Source organism: Syngnathus leptorhynchus, chromosome 3, assembly GCF_054491065.1.
Source record: "Syngnathus leptorhynchus isolate UIUO chromosome 3, UIUO_Slep, whole genome shotgun sequence".
Taxonomy (NCBI): Eukaryota; Metazoa; Chordata; class Actinopteri; order Syngnathiformes; family Syngnathidae; genus Syngnathus; species Syngnathus leptorhynchus.
In genome coordinates this window covers 14,225,187-14,245,816 of record NC_141197.1, presented here as the reverse complement: position 1 = coordinate 14,245,816, position 20,630 = coordinate 14,225,187, and the positions used below count along the sequence as shown (strand labels likewise).

The window sequence follows — 20,630 nt, the reverse complement described above, 5'->3', positions numbered from 1 at the left end:
TGCTGCTGCCGCTGACATGTGAAGAGACAAGCCCATCATCATCATCCGACATGCACTTTCACTCTGCTTCCACTTGATATGGCAGTGCCTTTAAATGATGTACTGTTTGCCTTTGTGTAAATGGCTCACTTGCCACTCATTCAGCAACTTAGTCTGGACGTGTTGGCCTCTTTTAGGGTATTTTAGTCAGCTGTTTTTTTTCCCCCTTTCTTTTACTGCCTTTGTATTAGCAAGTGGGGGGTACCTTTTTCCTAATAGGGGCCATTCCAGTCCGGTGAGGGTTAGGACTGTGTAATTGAGCAAAATTCTAATTAAAAATGACCATTATTATCATTATCACTTTAATTACACTCCACATTATGAAATTGCCTTAATCGTAAAAATAACGATTTGCATTAATATCCAATGCACATTTTTATACAAAATACAAGGAAAGCATACTTTTTTTGCATTTGTAATGCAAAATAACAGTTCAAAAGGAATTTACATCATTAGTGCTATAAATAAATCTAGAATTATCATATTGATTCTAAGTATTTGTGATTTGAATTATATGGCAGCTAGTATCAAGCATGCCTTGGCTACCCATAAACTAGGACACACTTGCGTTTAGTGTTTTTTTTCCACTCAATGTCGCTATGTGTTCACATCTGCAACATTGTATTATTTCAATCGCTCACATCGCGAGACTACTTACTCCAGGAGTCGCATGAAAGTGAACACTCAGATGTGTTTATTAGACACTTTTCTATCTAAATTCACAGCATAATGCGCAAGCAAACAAACACCTGTGTGATAAAAGGCTATTTGGCTAGGCCCAGCGACCTGTGGACAAGGTTGATTTTGTTTACTTGAATTTCGTATTGCTTTCTGTAATGAATGGGCTTTTCCATGTGTGGACATGAACACTAAATGTAAGGTACATTTCTCGAGAAGAAATATTCCGATTTATATTCCTTCACTATCACAATTATTGTATTAATGAATATTTAAGACAATTTAGTTTGCTTATTTTACAAAAAAAGATTACCTTTGCATTTACACAAAAAGCCTCTCGGGTAGATTTAAAGTAAAAGTTCAATCATGGAAGTCATTCAGCTGTGAATATGAGAGTGGAAAAACAAATCTATGTGCAGGGATAATGGCCAAAATGGCCAAAGCCAGTCAAAGTTCTTTGGACACAGACTGCAAACCACAAATGGGAGGCTGTTGATGCGTGTTATCGTGTGGTCGCCAACAGCAACCAATAACGACTTGATACATGAGTATCCTTTAACCACCAAGAGTTTCCATTTACCCACCAAAACAGTGCCATGAATGCTCATGGAATAGTTTACCAAAGATTTGAGCACCTAATAGTCAATATGCCAGCATTTACCAATGAACTCAGCAGAAGGTCCTTTTATTGATACATCATGCCATTGATGTTCAATACGTTCTTCTGAATTCTGTTTATATGCTTAAAAACTCCGGGTCACTTGTTCAGTAAACATGTGAGGCAAGTGTACACAAATTGAATTGATGAATTATTCAGCCAGGGGTTGTACTAGATTTCTTCGTACCATCAACATATTCAGACAAGTCTATACTTGACTTTGGAATGAACTACAACAGAGATTGTAAGACAAGAACTACATCAGGTCTGACCTCAGAGCTCACAAAGGTTCTTCTGGCTAAAGGGACATAAAAATCCAATAGACACACACTGCAAAATCTTGGCCACTCTCAAGGTAGGGACCGACTCCGTGTCTTTCACTTCCAGCAATAGTCATGGCCTACTACCTTTGTCCCTATAGAGTAAAATGTACAAGCCCTTTCATTTTCAAAACACATACACAAACAGATAAATGGCATCAGGGGCCTCTGTGGCCTATGAACAATGCCCAGAGATCCATAGTAGTCAAAGGTCAACCTTTGGATGAGGGCTCCAAACACTGAGGTGGAATGACCCTTTGCCATTGACCTGCTTCTCTCTCGCTCTATCTCTTTCTATGAATGTCAAACGAAGGGGTCACAAGCATTGTTGGTCTTCAACTGTGGTAGTGATGTCACTATTGTACCTTACAGTTTATAGTAGTGGATCTGTACACTGTGCACTCCCAACCAAAGACCACTAAGGACTACGTAATTGGTTTGGGGAGGGGGAGTCATTGTCAAGGGAACAGTGGCCCAACGGCAGGTGCACCCCAAGCTACATGACTCCATTGCCATTACTGCCTGCCCGAGGCTCACGTATAGAAATGATGAGATGGGGTTGTGTGAATAGTGGGTGGTTAATTTGCACAATTTTGGTACAGTCCGCTCCCTATAGATTGTCTTTTCTAGACGTGATGGACATTTTCTCTTTTGTCAGGCTAAGACAGCAATACAAAACTTCAACTCTCATAAATTACAACCGCAAGCATTTAGAATGAAGCTGATTCATAAAAAGCGGGGCTACGAGCAAAAGTTAAGCAAGCATGAAGAAAGGAACTTTGACAAGAACAGCAGATGTCCCTGTAAATGTTCACACAAGAAGAGATTCATTCATCATGAAATGACACCACGTGTCAGTGTGTTAAATAAATGAAAAAAATAGACATAAAAAAAAAAAAAAGCATCAGTCTATCTGAGCCAAGACTGCTGTACTTTTCCAGTGTGTGCATGCTCCTGTTTGTGTGTCAGGGCTGATTGCTCTTGACTTCATTAATCTCTGCAGTGTGGTTATGATTAGCTCTGCGAGGCATGCCAGAGGACATCTGACACGCTCATACACTCACCGTCAGGTCTGGCCACCTCTCAAGCCTACCTCTCTCACGCTCCAAACAATTATCCGCGAGCTAACGGGGGTAACTGACATCCAGTGCCGTCCTTACTTCTCTTTCATTGTGACGTAAAATGTCTTTTTCTGAAGTGTTCATACATCACTTACATTCAAAGTCTTTCTTGTCAAAGTTAGTGTTTCTCTAAGTGTGGTGCGGGGGCTCATTAATCCCCTCAAGCAACCATAAATGGCCTAAGTAACTTTTAGGATACTGATACAAAATCAAAATGACACAATTTTCCTAAATATTAAAAACACACAAAACATTCCAGAACTTAACATCACTTCATTGTATGGACTTGACTTGGTTGTCCAAATGGCTTAGATTATTTTGGCACTTGTTAAGTCAGTCTTATTTCTAATTCTTGCCTGTATACACACGCACGCACAAACACACACATACAGCACATACAAGAAACACACTGACATATGATTCTTTTTGTGTGATTGTGCGTCAACACAAGACAGTGCTGTGACAAATTGTTGAAAGGAGGAATGAGAGGAATAATGATGGACAATAATGCCACATGTGTACTGTAGCCAGTGTGTGAGCATGTGTGCCGATGAATCTCTCATCGTGACAGCGGGGCCGGCAGCAGTGAATGTCCTTCTGGGTGGGACACACACACACGCACACACAAACACACAGATGGAAACGACCACACTAATGGATCACCCCTGTCTGCACACAATCCGCCACAAATAATGATGAACCACCCCTGCATTAAACTATTTTACACAATGCTCAATTCATTACTTCCCTCTCCCTCTTACTCTGCCCCTTTGTGTATATAGGTGAGCTAATAAAGGTATGATATTTCTTCTCTATCGGCACAAGCATAGTTTTTATCCATTAGTAGCATATTAGGATGGGAAATAAGGAGAGGTGCGGGTGGAGAGAGAGAGAGAGAGAGAGAGAGAGAGAGAGAGAGAGAGAGAGAGAGAGAGAGAGAGAGAGAGAGAGAGAGAGAGAGAGAGAGAGAGAGAGAGAGAGAGAGAGAGAGAGAGAGAGAGAGAGAGAGAGAGAGAGAGAGAGAGAGAGAGAGAGGGGTGGGTGGTTTTAAATTGGTTTAAAAGCAACAGTGAAGCCCCGGGCGTTCAAAAATGAGAAAGTGTTTTCCTCAATGGAGAACAGCGGTGCTAAACTATGCTTCTTTTAAACTGGTGGTAAGCTTTCGGTTCGAGGGAATACACACACACATACTATATACACACACACAGCTGTTCAAAGCACACAAACTGGAATGCGATTTGTTTCTGATTTGGAAAATTCACATTTTCCAAAAGGTTTGCTATGGTAATAATAAGATGAAAATAGAGTGGCATTAAAAAAAAAGCACTGTATGTCTATAATTAAATGATTGCTTAAATTACAGGTTTCCTTGATTAAGTCAAATTTCTAAGACTTCATGCACACTCGCAATCAAACATATACATATTTATTATTTTAAAAATGTACAAACTGTTGAGTAATTTTAACTGCAACTGTTTATTAAAAAAAATTAAGAATACATATACAGTCCATTATTTATAGAGGTTTTGTTTGAATACTAATTATGTTATGTTTGCTCTTATTATATACAGGAAGCATTCCTACTAAATACTTTTAAAATATTTCCTGATACGGTCACTTTGCATTGCTTTTGTATAGACACGGTTCAATTAAGGTGATATTTATGTCTAAAAGATCCTAAAAACTATTGCAATAGCTGATAGACTGATTAAAAAAAAAAAGGATTCTCTGGCTTGGTTCATTGTAGCAGAGAAGAGAAGAGTCATTATGGATTTCAATTAAGTGATCCCTGGCCAGAGAGGGATGCGTCAGAGTGGGGGGATTAATGTGCTGCGGACAGATGTTTAATAATAATGGCCGAACTGGTCCTGCCGAGAAACACACATTCCACCCGCTGCACCCTGCTGAGGCGCGCACACACAAACACATGCACGGACACCCACGTCTAATCACTCATACACCGCCACACACAATAATCACTCACGCACAGTGGGGGAACGGAGTGTGACAGTCTTACTCACACATATACTCATCCATAGACACACACACTGTCACTCTATCAAGAAAGTGTGTGTGCACGTTGGTTTTTATGACCAACGCTGGCCACAGTGCATATGGCCCTCATTTAGGAACAATGGGCATGGAGAATGACTGGTTGGATGAGCTTTCTGACTGCGAAGAGGTGACTGGAGGCGTGTTAAATGACATGCCCCGTATGGAGAGAGGGAGCAAAGGGGAGAGGGTATGGATGGCTAATGCCGGATAATGACTAGCTCACTTTGGAAACAAAACATTTTCATTCAGCGATATCGGGAAGACGGCCGATGAGGAAGGTAGATGAAGGAAGGATGCGAATGTCAGGATGATTGTATATATAATAGAACGAAAAGAGGAGAAATGAAGGTGTTTGCAGAATGATTGTGCCACCTAGTGGCATTTTTTAAGTATGGTTTATTTATCGTGTAAAAATCGTTAACATCCGCTTAGCCAAATATGTTTGTCAAATGTATCTTTGGAATTGCTCATATTGTATTGGACCAGTTAGACCTGTTCCCGCGTCTTCTGTTTGCACATTCTCGTCTAATTCGGGTAACACGGCCTACTCCCACATTCCCCCGTAAAAATCACGTTATATATATTCAAAACTTTAGATTGCCTTTGTTTAAAACCAAAAAGATTATTAAGAATATTTTCCCCAGATAATTTTGCAAATCAAAACAGACCATAAAAAAAAAAAAACTTGAAATAGATTAGAAGGTGTGTAAACATAGCGTCTTCCCATGAAGTGCGTTGGTTCTCACTCTCTCACCTCGTGACACCAAACTAGCAGGCAGCAGGACAAATGGCCACTGCCGTCATCACAGTCTTGTCAGAAAACGATACTTCGCATTCGGTGTTCGTGCAGTCTTGCCACAGCCACGTACCTTCTGTAATTACTGGAGCGACCATCCTCCCGCCGCTTCAACGATGGATAGCCTGAAGTGTAGACAGTTCACCCGAGAGTCATAACTCTACGTAGCACATCATCTGCCTTTTGCTCTTCACAACTGGTGTGGCCCCCTGGACAGCAAATTAGCCTGAGAGAAAAACACAGAGGAGAGAGAAAATGATACACAAAGCCAGCACGTCATGAAGACACAATGTTGCAACATGTGTGGTTGCCCATCTCAAAGTGGCCGCAGATTTATTTAAATACATTTGTGTCTGCTTTTTTTTGTTTTGTTTTTTCACAAAACAATTTTTATGCACAATATGTTATGTCCATGCTATGGCAATGCACAAGTTATTTCAGTAAGTTTGGGCCCTGGGGAGGAACTAAGTAATTTAGGTCTTGAGAAAAACTTTATAGAAAACCTGATCTAAGGATTACTCCATAATATGTAGGCGAGATAGATATCTTTGCTTGCACACACACACAGACATGTGGAAAGGATCATTTCGACAGGTGAATATGGCTGAAGAGGAGGAGAGGTGGGGGGAAATGAGGACTGGAATGCGGGGAGAAATAAACTGATAAGTGATGATGAAGAGGGGAAGATGAAGATACTGTCAGGAAAGAGGCAAAGTGGATGATCGAAAGGAATGGGGGACTTGTGGCATGGCAGATCAATCAATACATACAATCTGCATTCACGGAAGAGAAATTTTATCCCACTTAAAAAATAGTTTTTTTGTATATTTTCTGCCCATTCGTGCTTCAGTTCTCAATTAATTGCAATAGTTTTAACATTGAATGGGATGTCGGATTCTATCTGTATTTGTTATTGTCTTGTCAAGTATGGTGTATTTTTTTCCCCATTTTCTTTCCCTCTTTTGTAGCCCCTACTTTTACTTTATTCCGCCAATCTGTTATCAAAGTATTTTATAAATACATTTCATTAACTGTACAAAAGTAACAATTCAAGCAAAAGTTACACTAGTAGTGCTTTCCTAAAGAACGTATTGTTACGGTTAGTATTTGGGGCTTTTTCTCCATATTTCAGCTGTAGAATGTACACTAAACAAGAAGTAGGGTGAAAAATGTTTTGTATCTATATTTTTGCAAGTGTAAAACACAACTCGTTTTTAACGGGGACTCACTCAATGTTTACTCTCAAATTTGGCTGTAGAAAACACGTTTTGCAACATTGCATGAATTTTTATTGCAGATTGCAACCGAACAACCTAAACGTGACCTAGATTGTATTGTGCAAAAACAATATGTTAGACACACAAATAAATTCAAATTAACACATGACTCACCTTTAGGATTTATTTGCATGGACTGACTCTATTCTCCATTAGCGTAATTCGCTTTACAACAATCTAGTGCCTAGTGGGAGGAGAAGGTGGAGGGGTGGGGGGTGTCACTTTATTTAAAACCCAAAAAAATAAAACAATCATCAGTCTTTTTGAATTCCAAATTCGTCATACTCGGGGAAGGGGTATCATACAAATAGAATAATAAAGAAGAAAGAAAGAAAAAAGAAAAAACATTTGTTTCTATAGCAGCGGAAGTTACCTGTGACAGCTCGGGCGTCAGCTGTGTTTCCAAGGCAACCGTAAACGGACATTTGGAGTAGAAATGGCGGAGCTAGAGCGGATTCAAACTGTCCTCGAGGAGTTCCAAAGGCTCCGGTTCTACAAAGCAAGGTATCACTCATTTAGATGCACAACAGAAAAAGCCAGTTTACAAGTTGATGCAGATGAGACAACTAAATCAGACAGAGCTACGTTAAATATGACCACACAAAAAAAAAAAAAAAAATTGAGATCGGCAGATTCAGAATCATTTTGTTTACCTGATGCAATTTTAGAACCGTCAACCTATATGTTTGTTTGAAACAGAAGAATAAGATTTTTTTTTTCTTTTCTTTTTTCTTGCTTCAGGAAAGTTGAAGCAATCAGACAGCGGGAATACATGGCTGCTGTCCGGCTTCAGAGCTGGTTCCGAGGCTTAAGGGTGCGCTTTTACATCAGGTAATGCTTTTACCAAGTCTTCATTTGTCATGTGACAGATTACTTGCGTTTTATTTCATACAAGCACACCCATTTTCTCCATATCCTCCAGGGCAGGCATGACTATGTTAATTGACAGGGAATACCCTGATATTGGCTCACTCCCATAATTGTAGGACTTGTGGATCTTGGTAAATGGCCTTGAGGAATAAATGTCGCTTGCTCCACGTGTTCATTCTGTGCCTGGTCTGTTCTGCGACCCGGGCACCATTCTGCAGGGTCAGCAGACAAACTTCCAGACAGTAGGTTAATTCAGATTACTTTAGTTAATTGATCAATACGTTAAGTGGATAATTAGCAACAATTTTAGCTGCTTAAGTGCAACTGTGGGGTTGTGCAAGCCCACTATAAGCATTGATTTTCCAGGTGTATAAATGGCCTTTTGGAAATTGATGGCCTCATTGGAGGTGGAGATTTGCAATGGACTTGCATTTAGAGCATGTTTGAAGATGAATACAAATGTGCGCTGCTGCATAAAGGGGGAGAAAGGCTCATCGGGAGTGATAGAAAGGCCTGGAGGAGCAGCAATTTTCTGAGCCTTCGTGTGTGTGTGTGTGTGTTACATTAACGATCCTCTGACCTTTGAATTCAATTCCTTTACATCATAACAGTTGTGAGCAGAAAGCAAAATCACTGTTTTCCTTTCTTTTCAATAAAAGTGGCATGTGTTCAGTTTATAATTGACCCCCCCCCCCCCTTCAGTCAACACCTAATTTAAATGAATTTCATGGAGGATTGGCATTTTTAAGCCTTTTTTATTTTCATTTGCAGCTTTCGCCAACGTGTTTTATTTGACACACCAACAAAGAGATTCACAATTTAATTTAAGATTTCCTCCCCATTTCAGCCGCAAAAAATACCCATCTAATCCTCTTCCCAATATGACTTTATGACAGGCATCTGCACGAGAAGGTGGTCATTATCCAGAAGATATGGCGGGGCTTCAGAGCAAGGGCATGTTACAGACAAATGGTGATGGTAAGCCACAACGAGGAACAGCTATAGATGTATTGATTTGGTTATGATAGCATGCATTAGAATTCAATTTCTATATGCCTAAGTCCCTGCATCTGACCTTAAGAAATATAATTCACTCATTACACATTGGGAAATTAGCACTTAGGAAATAGGATGTAATATGCGATGGAATTTTATCTGCATTGCAATTCCTGGGATGCATTTAGAACGAGCGCGGTGAGGTAAATGGTGGTAGCGGAAGTGTAGGAGAAGTGTGTGTATGTACATATGTGTGTATTTGTGTGCTTTAGTAAAACAAGGCCGCCTTTTCGGCATATTGCCTCCAACTGCTTCTTAATTGAACAGATTGTTGATACCGGATCCAATACCCAGCGCTCTCACATATAATTTTCCCCTGGATTGAGTTTTGTAAACGTATCACAACAAGCTATTTATCATGCCCCTAAATTGACTGTTTGCTAAAGCATAACTGCCAGCCGCCATTTGGGAGGCGTTCAAAAAAACGGGGGAGACGGCGGCGAGGGGCGCTGAAATAAACGATGAAGGATGTGTCACAACGCGCATATGGGCTTAAAAAGAGCCAGTTTGGGAACAGACGAGCGCTCATTTGAATCACTCACACTTTTCACAGTTTGGAATTAGCCCACTGAGGTTTCATTTTTCTACTCCATTAAAAGGTCCAGTTCAAGAAAAAAAAATTCTAGTCAACGTCGAAAGCATCAGAATGGATATATAATGCGTTTTAATTGGCTAGCTAATAGTTTGCCTTTTGACCGGGATGTCAAATTATAGTTAATCAATTGATTAAAATGTAAAAGTATTAAATAAGCCATCTTTTACACGACCACTTTTATTCATTGCTGTTTTCTTAACTTTGCACCTTGCCGCTTTCCTACTTCCTCTACTCGCAAAGCTGAGAGGAATTACAAACAGGCCAGAAGTTGTGCAGGCAGGTTAATCAAATATTTTATTACTGATCGTCAGGACCAGAGTCCACCTATTGAAATCTCAATTCCTTCTTATATATACACTCCCTCAACTCACTATTATGACATATGAGTTGCACAAAAATCTCATCTCCAAACAACAAGCTTATTTGTTATTTTAAAAAGGAAGTTATGTTGAGATATGGATCCGTTTTATGGACGACACTAAAAATGTGGCCCCAGTGGTAGGGCCCATCCGTTGGCTGCGAATGCCCCGCTGCATATTCTCTGGCCTTTTTGTGAGTCTCTTCTGGCAGCTCTGTCATTGATTATGAAATCCAGAGGAGAGCGTTTGGCCGTCATACATCTCCATTAGCTCTCTACTTCGGCGCCATAGATTTTCCTGGCCCTTGCGTGTGTTGGTGTATTAAGAGAGCACTGTCCTCCCCTTGATACAAAGTCCCCCTAATCACTCTCTCTACCTCCATGCCTCCCTGACTCTTTGTCTTTTTTGTCACTGTTCCCTTCCTCTCTTCTCTTCTCTTCTCTTCTCTTCTCTTCTCTTCTCTTCTGGAGTGGCCCTACCTGTTCTGCCTATGTGAAATGTATTATGTATAAAGAGCTCTTTATCTTTGAAACCTGCTGTGGACAGATCCGAGGGCTGGGAGACAACATGTAACGTCATCTTTTACTTCTGTGTTCACAGGAAGCATATTTGATCATGAAGACCAATTTCTACAACAAGATGGCGATCAGGGTAAATATCGAGACACTTAATCACAAGCCTTCATTGTGGCAAAATGACGCAAAAAAAATCAAGCAAAGCCAGGTTTAATGAGTAGGAAAGTAGCTCAAGTGATGTTCTTCTCGGCCAGGAACTGTCTGATGCTCACGGGATTGTGAGCAGGCGCTTAGTCATTTTGAACCAACTAAAAGTTGTCTCTCCTGCAAAAATTCCCATCTCTGCACACTCACTGAAAAAAAGAAAACAGTGTTGAATTTATTTGTAGGTATGAAGGTTGTTTGGCTCAAAATTTCTTTTTTGTCAGTATTCAATCTACATCGGTCTCTAATTAAAAAAAAAAAACTGTAATTTACATTGGATTGTGCTGCTGAGAGCACATTCATAATTTTTTTTTGTACGATTTTTCTCTGTGTAGTGTTATCTTTCATTTCTGGTACATTTGAGCTAATAACCTCCACTCATATGTGGGAATATGTTTTGTCCAGCAATATCTGTTGTCAGATCTCTATTCTAGTTTATTTATTAAACTGAGTAAGAGTGTTCAAGTGTTCCTATTTTGGGGGTTGAGCAGTCTATTGTTCAGCCACTCGAGCTTTGACTGACATTTTTACACGATACATTTGCACAGAAACCTTATCGTTTTTCACAATTCCATATGGGCTCTTCTTTTGGCTAACGGCTCCATTCTGTGTCAACCGTTAAAAGGTTTTACTGGCCAACAAAAAGAAAGTCTGCCAGTTTTTATTGAAGGGGTTGCATTGCTGACCAGCTGGACAAATGTTTGTCAGAAAAAAGGATGGAAATTGAATGCTTTATGTTTTACACTTTTATTGGAAAATGAAATAACCAAACTTACCACTCAATTATCTCAGTAAATGTCACATGAAACATGATGACATATATGCAGGAGTAGACGTTGCTGCTAGAGGTCACTGGGATAAAAGGTCAGGGGTTGCTGTCACCATGTGGAGCGAAGAACAAGCTACTTAAGGTGGAGAAAAAGCCTCTTTATGACCCTTATAAAATATCACAGCTTCCTCCTTTAGAGCACAATAGCAATTTTAATGGGAAGGAAAGGAACGCGAATGGAGCAGGGAATTGACTCCGGTGATGTAAGAAGTTTGAACCCCACAGGGGCCAAATAAGACTTTGCTTTGCAAAGTTAGTGTTTCACTTTTTGAGGTTAATGACAACTTTGTCTGGATTTTGTCACTAAAGTCAAATTGAACATTATAGGAACAGTCCCGGCATTACCCTTGACCAAGGCACCGATCCCCAGAGGAGCAGTTACTTGAAAAAAATAAACCACATGTATCTTAAAATAAGATTATAAATGATTTGCATTAGTACTGGACCTAAATTAAAGTTTCAGAACTTGTTTTGTTTTATGCACAAAACTTTGGATTGTATGTGGCCTCTCACTTGCATTCTCTGCACATGCGAATAAGACTGAAATCCAGCGCCAGTGACCCTTTACAAGAACGAATCGGTGAAGGGCGACGGTACTAGCCAAGCCTTCATTACCAACGAAATATTTGCTAGCATGTGAATGGAAGCGAAAACACATGGTGGGAGAAACAATCATCCCCGAATCCCCCCGTGACTTTTTCCTTGAATCGCTCTTGTCGCTCTCCTCCATTTTATGATGCCGAGCTAGCTAACGGAGGATAATGTATTAGTGCCATAATAGAAACCAATGTTTACATGCTGCACCTCGGATTTGTATCACATTCAACGGCATCGATTTCACTTGTCAACAAAGGTCAGCAAGAACTCGAGAGGCGGCAATTACTTTATTTAAAATTATCTATTGACTAGCAGATCAATGCTAATTCTCATTTTGCTCTTTGTTGTTTTTCCCGCCCCATCCTCCAGCCGTCGTTTCTCCCATTCCCCTCGTCTGATAGTGTGATGATTCTTTTACTCGTGGTTGTTTTAATCTCCTAATTAGTCTGAAGGACGTCCAGCCTTCTGCCTCACAATACTTCACTCTCATGTGTGGGTGTGAGGTGAGGCTAATCTGCAGCCTCCACGATCAATCCGAAAAAACGTATGGAGCTGTGACAGCTGTCCATCCCACCTTGGCTTGTCCCTTTATTATGACAGTGAAAAAATGCCTTATGATATGTTGTGTGATTTAAGGCTGTTGGTCGGGCCATTAATGTTGCCATCTACTTACATAATGTGTTTTCTTTTATGATTTTCCTCTGCAGATCCAGCGAAGGTGGCGAGGGTTCTTTGTGCGAAAGTACATCCATAGTTTCTATTCACGCAAGAGCTATCTGGAAAAAATTGCCAGGACTAATGGATTAGTACGGTAAACAAATATACAATGCATATATATATATATATATATATGTATATATATATATATATATATATTTTATTTTTATTTATTTTTTTTTATTTTATTTTGTTTTTTTTTAAGTCTGAATTACCTCCTATTAAGTTTACAATGAATACGAAGTGTATTAACTAATAGAGATAAACAAAAGACAAATTACCCAAGCTACTAGATGGACATATTGAGCATAGTGTTACGCTCAGCTGGGGTGGTGAGCCAAAAATGCAGAGAACCCAGGAGACAAGACACAAAAACTGAGGTTTTAGGGCAAAAAACAATATATTTACTTCTCTCACAAAAAAAGGGGTGATCCAAAGTGGATAGGAGGGAGGAGACGCTGGTTTGACGTGTAGTTGAGCGCTGACCACGGAAGGTTAACGTCGAAGCGTCGAGCACTGTCTCTCAGGGGGTTTTGTAGACCGCCTCCGACGAGATGATGTGGAACAGCTTGGTTGATTGGGATGAGCCACACCTGTGCTGTGCTGACTGGGGATAAGTGGCACAACAGTACCCCCCCCCTGAGGGGAGGCACCGGACGACCGTCCCTGGGCACCCGGATTGTCCCGGTAGAAGTCATCCAACAACGAAGGGTCAGCAAGGTAGGACCTGGGCACCCAGCTACGATCTTCAGGGCCGAAGCCCTCCCAGTCCACCAAGAACTGGAGGCCTCTTCCCCGGCGACGGACGGCCAGCAGTTTACGAACCGACCAAACAGGATCACCATCAGCCAGTAGTCGAGGTGGCGGGGGAGCAGAAACCGCCGGTGCCAGGGGACTGGTGGCGACTGGCTTCAGCTGGGACACATGGAAAACTGGGTGCACTTTGAGAGCAGGAGGGAGATTCAGACGCACTGCGGAAGGGCCGATGATGCGGTCCACGGTGTAGGGACCGACAAACCGAGGGTTCAACTTGCGGGTAGACGTCTGAGAGGTTTGGAGGGGCAAGTCCCGGGCCAATAGCCAAACTTTCTGGCCAGGCTGGTAAACCGGGGCATGCCTCCTCCGCCGGTTAGCATCACGCTGAGATCGTACTGAGGCACGGAGTAGCGCAGCCCGAGCAGTCCTCCAGATGTGTCGACACCGGCGGAGGTGGGCCCTGGTGGATGGAACTGCCACCTCCAGTTCCTGCTGAGGAAACAAGGGAGGCTGGTAACCCAGAGAGCATTGAAATGGAGACATTCCGGTGGCAGAGCTCTCCAATGTGTTGAGGGAATACTCAACCCAGGGTAGGTACTTAGCCCAGGAAGAGGGGTTGCTGGAGGCAACGCAGCGAAGGGTCTCTTCCACTGCCTGGTTGGCGCGTTCAGTCTGCCCATTGGACTGAGGATGGTACCCGGAGGAAAGGCTGGCCGTGGCTCCAATTCCCTTGCAAAAAGCCTGCCACACCTTGGAGATGAATTGGGGACCACGATCCGACACAATGTCTGAGGGAATACCATGGAGGCGTACGACATGGAGGGTGAGGAGGTCAGCCGTTTCAGCAGCAGAAGGAAGCTTGGGGAGGGGAATGAAGTGGACGGCCTTAGAGAACCGGTCGACCACAGTCAGGATGGTGTCATAACCCTGGGACAAGGGAAGTCCAGTGACAAAGTCCATGCCAATGTGAGACCACGGCCGACTCGGAATTGGAAGGGGTTGTAGGAGGCCTGCTGGAGGGCGATGGGAAGCCTTACTACGGGCACAGACTGTGCAGGCAGCAACATACTCCTTCACATCCTTCTTAAGGGTGGGCCACCAGAATCTCCGGCCGACGAACTCCGCTGTCCGGCGCTCTCCGGGGTGACATGAAACACGGCTGGAGTGACCCCACTCTAACACTCGAGGACGGGCAGCATCTGGAACAAACTGCCTGTTCGGGGGTCCATTGCCAGGGTCAGGTTGGGTCTGCAGGGCCTCCATTACAACAGAATCTATGGGCCAGGAGACTGCCCCAACCACACGGGCAGGAAGAAGGATGGTGTCGGATATCTCCGGGACAGCAGGGCCCTCAGAGAACTGACGGGAAAGGGCGTCAGCTCTGACGTTCTTTGACCCTGGGCGGTATGTGAGAGTGAAATCAAACCGGCTTAAGAACAGAGCCCAGCGGGCCTGCCTGGAGTTGATCCTTTTTGCTGTTCTCAAGTAGGTCAGGTTCTTGTGATCTGACCACACGACAAAAGGCAGTTTTGCTCCCTCCAACCAGTGTCTCCACTCCCTCAGGGCATCATGGACCGCCAGCAGCTCCTTGTTTCCCACATCATAGTTCCTCTCCGCTGGGTCGTAACTTCTAGAGAAATAAGCGCACGGATGCACCTTCTGATCCTCCTCCGACCGCTGGGAGAGGACTGCCCCAACGCCCGTATCAGAAGCATCCACTTCCACAATGAATTGTCTCTCAGGGTCAGGGTGGACAAGCACTGGAGCTGAAGAGAACAGACCCTTGAGTCTGGTGAAGGCCGTCTCTGCTTCGGGCGTCCAGGAAAAGGGGCGTGTGATGGAGGTCAGGGCATTGAGAGGGGCAGCGATCTGACTATATCCCTTGATGAAGCGGCGTATGAAGCCTGCGAAACCCAGGAATCGTCTGAGCTGAGTCCGGTTGGTAGGACGCGGCCACTCCTCCACAGCCTTGACTTTGGAGGGATCGACACTCATCCGTCCAGCCTCCACTATGTTTCCCAGGTACGTAACAGAGTCAGAGTGGAAGACACACTTCTCGGCTTTAACGAACAGGCGATTCTCCAACAGCCGTTGGAGAACCAAACGCACATGCTGGTGGTGTTCCTTCAATGACCTGGAGAAGATGAGGATGTCGTCCAGGTACACCACCACAAAGATGTTCAACATGTCTCTTAACACATCATTTACCAGGCATTGGAAAACTGCTGGTGCGTTGGACAAGCCAAAAGGCATCACGAGGTACTCAAAATGGCCGAGATGGGTGTTGAAAGCTGTCTTCCATTCGTCGCCCTCTCTGATCCGGACTAAGTGGTAGGCGTTGCGGAGATCTAGCTTGGTGAACACCCGGGCATGAGCAAGAGGCTCAAAAGTGGAACTAATAAGGGGCAAAGGGTACTTGTTTTTTACTGTGATGTCATTAAGACCACGGTAGTCAATGCAAGGTCTCAGGCCGCCATCCTTCCTGTCCACAAAAAAAAAAACCTGCCCCTAAGGGAGATGATGATGGTCTTATGAAACCTGAGAGCAGGGACTCTGCAACATAATTGCGCATCGCCTCCTTCTCTGGAAGGGAGAGGTTGTAGAGTCGCCCCTTAGGATAGGGGGCCCCGGGAAGGAGGTCGATCGCACAATCGTATGGCCGGTGAGGGGGAAGTAAAAGGGCTTTATCCTTACTAAATACTGAGGCAAGGTCATGGTAAATACTCGGAACTCCAGAGATATCAGGGGTTACGGGCATGGGTCTGGGACTACTTGGAGGTGAAAGGGCAGAGCGTAGACAGGTCGCATGACAGGCTGTGCTCCATCCCAAAATCCGACCAGAGGCCCAGGAGATGTGAGGTTCATGCCTCTCCAACCAAGGTCTCCCCAATATCAAGGGAGCAGTAGGGGCATGAAGGACAAAAAAACGGATGGGCTCAGTATGATTCCCTGAGAGCGTGAGCATAAGAGGTTCAGTGGAGAAGGAAATGGTTCCTAACGAGTGACCATCGATGGCTCTGGGAGACAGGGATTGATCTAAGGGAACCAAAGGAATTCCGGCCTGGCGTGCGAAGGAAATGTCCATAAGGCTCTCGTCCGCACCAGAATCAATAAATGCACTAACAGACAATGTTTCTTTGCCCCAGGCCAGGGTTGCGGGGAAAAGACGGTTGGAACAAACCTTGGGCTGGGGAATGGTGGTGTTGCTCACCTGTATAGCCCCTACTGGCGAGCTGGGCCTTTTGGGCAGGACCGGATGAAAATGTCCTGATTCTCCACAGTAGAAACATTGTTCATCGCTCAGCCTCAGCTGCTTTTCTGCTGGCGAGATCCGTGATCGGCCAACCTCCATGGGCTCCCCAGACCCTGAAGTAGATAGGAACGGGGGAAGCATAGGGTCCTGAGTATGAGGAGTTGGCCTGGAAGGTGAGGTGGGGAACACAGAAGCAAAACGACGGGGGACAGACTGTAGGGGGCTACGTTGGGCTCGGTCTGTACGCCGCTCCTGAAGTCGTGCGTCCATCTTGAGAGCCAGGGATATTAGCCCGTTAAGGGTCTCCGGGCTGTCACGGACAATGAGGTCCTTAATAGAATCCCTCAGCCCCTTGCGAAAGACACTGAGGAGGGCTTGGTCATTCCAACGGCTCTCTGCAGCAAGGATCCGAAATTCCAGCGTATATTGAGCCACTGAACGCGACCCCTGGCGGATAACCAGCAGGCGGCTAGAAGCATCTTGACCATCTGCAGGGTGATCAAACACAGCCCGAAACTCACTCTTGAACTGAGAGTAGTCGGTAAAAAAAACTGGGTTGTTCTCAACTGCCGCAATGGCCCAGCGGAGGGCGTCCTCGACCAGAAGGGACATGACAAAAGCAATTTTAGACCCGTCAGAGGAATATTTAGAGGGCTGATGGGTAAAAAGTAACTCACATTGTGCCAAAAAACCTCTGCTCAGATTGAAGTCACCGTTGAAAGGCCTAGGGCTGACTAGGCCAGGCTCGGACTGAGACTGCTGTGGGTTGGGAAGGACAGGGCTGGGTTGTTGGTTGGAAGCAGAGGCAGGGCCATGAACGGGAGCGGGATTTCCTTCGGCTGAGGCACGGAATGTAAGTGCATCCAGGGACCGTTGAATGCCAGATAGCGCTCCTGCAATAGACTGCACTTGGTTGGAAAGTGTTGCCACAGAACCAAGTAATTCGGATGATCTTGGCTGCCCGGCCCCCGGGGTCCCGGCTTGGCTCATGATGGCTTCGACGTTCTGTTACGCTCAGCTGGGGTGGTGAGCCAAAAATGCAGAGAACCCAGGAGACAAGACACAAAAACTGAGGTTTTAGGGCAAAAAAACAATATATTTACTTCTCTCACAAAAAAAGGGGTGATCCAAAGTGGATAGGAGGGAGGAGACGCTGGTTTGACGTGTAGTTGAGCGCTGACCACGGAAGGTTAACGTCGAAGCGTCGAGCACTGTCTCTCAGGGGGTTTTGTAGACCGCCTCCGACGAGATGATGTGGAACAGCTTGGTTGATTGGGATGAGCCACACCTGTGCTGTGCTGACTGGGGATAAGTGGCACAACACATAGGGCAGAGCACTAAAAAAGAAATTGATCTCTTTTAATGCTTTAACAATTGAAACAGAAATAAGATTCTCCCATATTATTTCCTCCAGATTACTTCATATGATCTGATTGCTTACCTCAAACCGGCGTATGAGGTACCGAGCAAACGACACACAGTTAAGATCTGTCCTTGCAGACTAGATATTCCCTCAGAGAAAATGTAAGGGAATGAAAGTGACAGAGAGACAAAGAGAGCGCTCAGAAGAGGGAAGGGAAAAAAATCCTCGAAGGGCTCGAGGCTAAGGGAAGGGAGAAGTGAACGATGTGAAGAAATTAAAAATTAGCCTCTGATGTGAACCCCAGCTGCTGCATTAATATAACACTTCAGGGCTTACTGCTAGAGCTACACCATCTTTTACTTCTGACAACAACAAAAAAATCCCACTTAGTTAATAAGTCATATGTTAACTTTGTTAATATATTTTACCGCTAAATATCTTTAGGCTTTTGCTAAAATTAAATGTAAATTTGTTAACATGTCTTGGATCACTGACTCCCGGCTCGCCCCCCACACCCCAACAGCAGTTGTACCTTTTCACAAAGTTGAGAAGGGAGCATGTGAAAACCTATTAAGGAAGTCTTTCCACTTCCCTACAATAACAAACCAAGTCAACCGGATACATCTGATACTTTTATTTCAGAAATTCTTTAACTTTGGTCTGATCGAGCTGCTATGACTTCATCACATTGATAAAGCAGTACACATAATCAAATCTTGAGTTACATAATTTGCATATCTCAATCCTTAATGTTAAGAAATAAAAAAAAAAATGGTTTATTTTAAATAGACTTTCTTAACTATTCTAAATAAAGCAGAACTATAATCATAATAGTTTCATCTAATTTAGTCAACATCTCCAAAGCCCCTCCTCTGCTGCGGTGGGGGGGGGGCGTTAAGGTCATTTTCTCTCCAGTTAATCACATGTTTATTTAGTGCCACCGAGGTCGTGATCAATTAATGCCGTGCGGGCGTTTATTCGAAACATCCTGTGAGCCGCTGAGCTCTTGGCTGCCTGATCAGTCATCCCGCAAAGGTCTGGTTTTTAATCCACCAGCGTGCTCCTTTCCTCTCGCAAGACTGTATGTCTGTCCAGCACTCCAAATGAATTATTCAAAGTTGGACTAATGGTCCCCATTTAGCGCAGGACGATCGGCCATGCATGGTAATCATATTGGGGTATTGCATTCACTGCCTGATTTATTGCAGTTTACATATTATGCTTTTCAAAGGGTTATTTAAAAATATTTTCTTACCATTTAACAGCAATTGCGTTAAATATAATGATTACATTTTTGTGTCTTTATCAGTCAGTCTATCAAGCACATAACAAAGCAACAGGTGTCACTATAGCCCCAAGCATAACATTTCAGTCGATCTGAAAGATGTAGAAGTATTTTTTTAGAAAAGGCACAATAACAACTAAACTTGGAAACGCGAAATCACACATGGGAACAAATAATGCAGTTGATTTTTGACTCAATGTCATCCTTGAATATAAAGTTGGGGATAGTCACATGATCCATTCCGGGATGCTGGACGACTTACTGATTTGTTAATATTTGCCAGTACTTTCCAGTTTATTTTTAGCATCCTCGTTCAAAAAGATTTAAAAAAAAAAACTTTTTACAGGTTATTAGTCACATAAAAATTTTTTACGTTATTTATCTTGATCTATTTTTTTATTTGACTGCATAGACTCTTATATTTGCCCTATGTACGAGTGTAAATGTGTGTTTTTCTTTTTAACTGCCTGTGTTTGGTCTTCCCATTTGATCTTGAATTCTTTCTCTTCTGACCAGCATCGTCTCTTTCTTCTTTTTCTAATTTTGCTTTGTTTGTTTCTTCCTCTTGCCCCCACCGCCATGGCCATCAGTCGAGCATGCTCGCTCACGCATCCTCATTCATCCTCGCTCTCTTTCTGCATAGCCTAATGAAGTCAAGACCCTAGCTCAGTCCCCACTCTGCCACACTTTTCCTGGGCACCCCAACAATTTATCACTTTGTCAGCGAGACACTTAAAGTTCCCGGGCTTTAATAAGGGCACACGATGGGACAATGGGGGCAATTAGGAAAGCAGAGCAAGGCTGTTTTGCATATTTACTAAATGTGCTGGAGTCATCGCCGCTGCCACCAACACGGGCTGTTGGCTGCATGAATTATTCCTCTATCTGCCATAAACAGCTGGGTAATTATTACTGCCATCATCTGATAAATATTCTCCCCATGATGCCGCAACAACACAGGAACATTTGAAACTTATTTCACTTGAACTTGAAGAAATGCAACCGACGGCGTGGCCGGGGTTATTTATTCTCCTCTTGTGTGGCGTCTCACATCCTGCAGCTACTTCTTCTCCTGTCTCTCTTTTCTCCAGCCTTCTTCATCGCTCCCTTTCTCGTGTCCCTCTCAAGGACATTGATGAAAGGCGAGCTGCTTGACTGGAGTGGGGGGACCTGTACTGGCAACACTCCCCGCTTCTGTGCGTCACTCTTTCTTTTGCTGCTTCTTTCTGATCCAGTTTGGTGGAGACAAGTTCACTCCCTCAGTTTGATTGGATTTGTATATTGAGC

At 43.5% G+C, this 20,630-nt stretch overlaps 2 protein-coding genes across 11 annotated transcripts in view; one reads left to right on the top strand and one right to left on the bottom strand.

Moving 5' to 3' along the window:
• Window positions 1–7,696, bottom strand: part of esrrga (estrogen-related receptor gamma a) — a 139,721-nt gene extending 132,025 nt beyond the window's left edge. For 5 of the 6 annotated variants that reach the window (XM_085907544.1, XM_085907542.1, XM_085907547.1 and 2 more), the window contains exons 1-2: window positions 7,059–7,131; window positions 5,741–5,893 (exon numbers count right to left, since the gene is read on the bottom strand). The gene's annotated coding sequence lies outside the window, so the exon portion shown is untranslated. Of the gene's footprint in view, window positions 1–5,740; window positions 5,894–7,058; window positions 7,132–7,317; window positions 7,437–7,597 lie in introns of those variants that run through there. The other variant, XM_085907548.1, reaches the window with a different exon arrangement.
• spata17 (spermatogenesis associated 17) overlaps window positions 7,344–20,630 on the top strand; it is a 29,694-nt gene continuing 16,407 nt past the window's right edge. For 3 of the 5 annotated variants that reach the window (XM_085907552.1, XM_085907550.1, XM_085907549.1), the window contains exons 1-5: window positions 7,344–7,448; window positions 7,686–7,775; window positions 8,711–8,792; window positions 10,425–10,475; window positions 12,677–12,780. In XM_085907552.1, coding sequence (XP_085763678.1) covers window positions 7,381–7,448; window positions 7,686–7,775; window positions 8,711–8,792; window positions 10,425–10,475; window positions 12,677–12,780 — 395 coding nt within the window. In that variant the 5' untranslated portion in view covers window positions 7,344–7,380. Of the gene's footprint in view, window positions 7,449–7,685; window positions 7,776–7,909; window positions 8,057–8,710; window positions 8,793–10,424; window positions 10,476–12,676; window positions 12,781–20,630 lie in introns of those variants that run through there. The other 2 variants (XM_085907551.1, XM_085907553.1) reach the window with 2 other exon arrangements.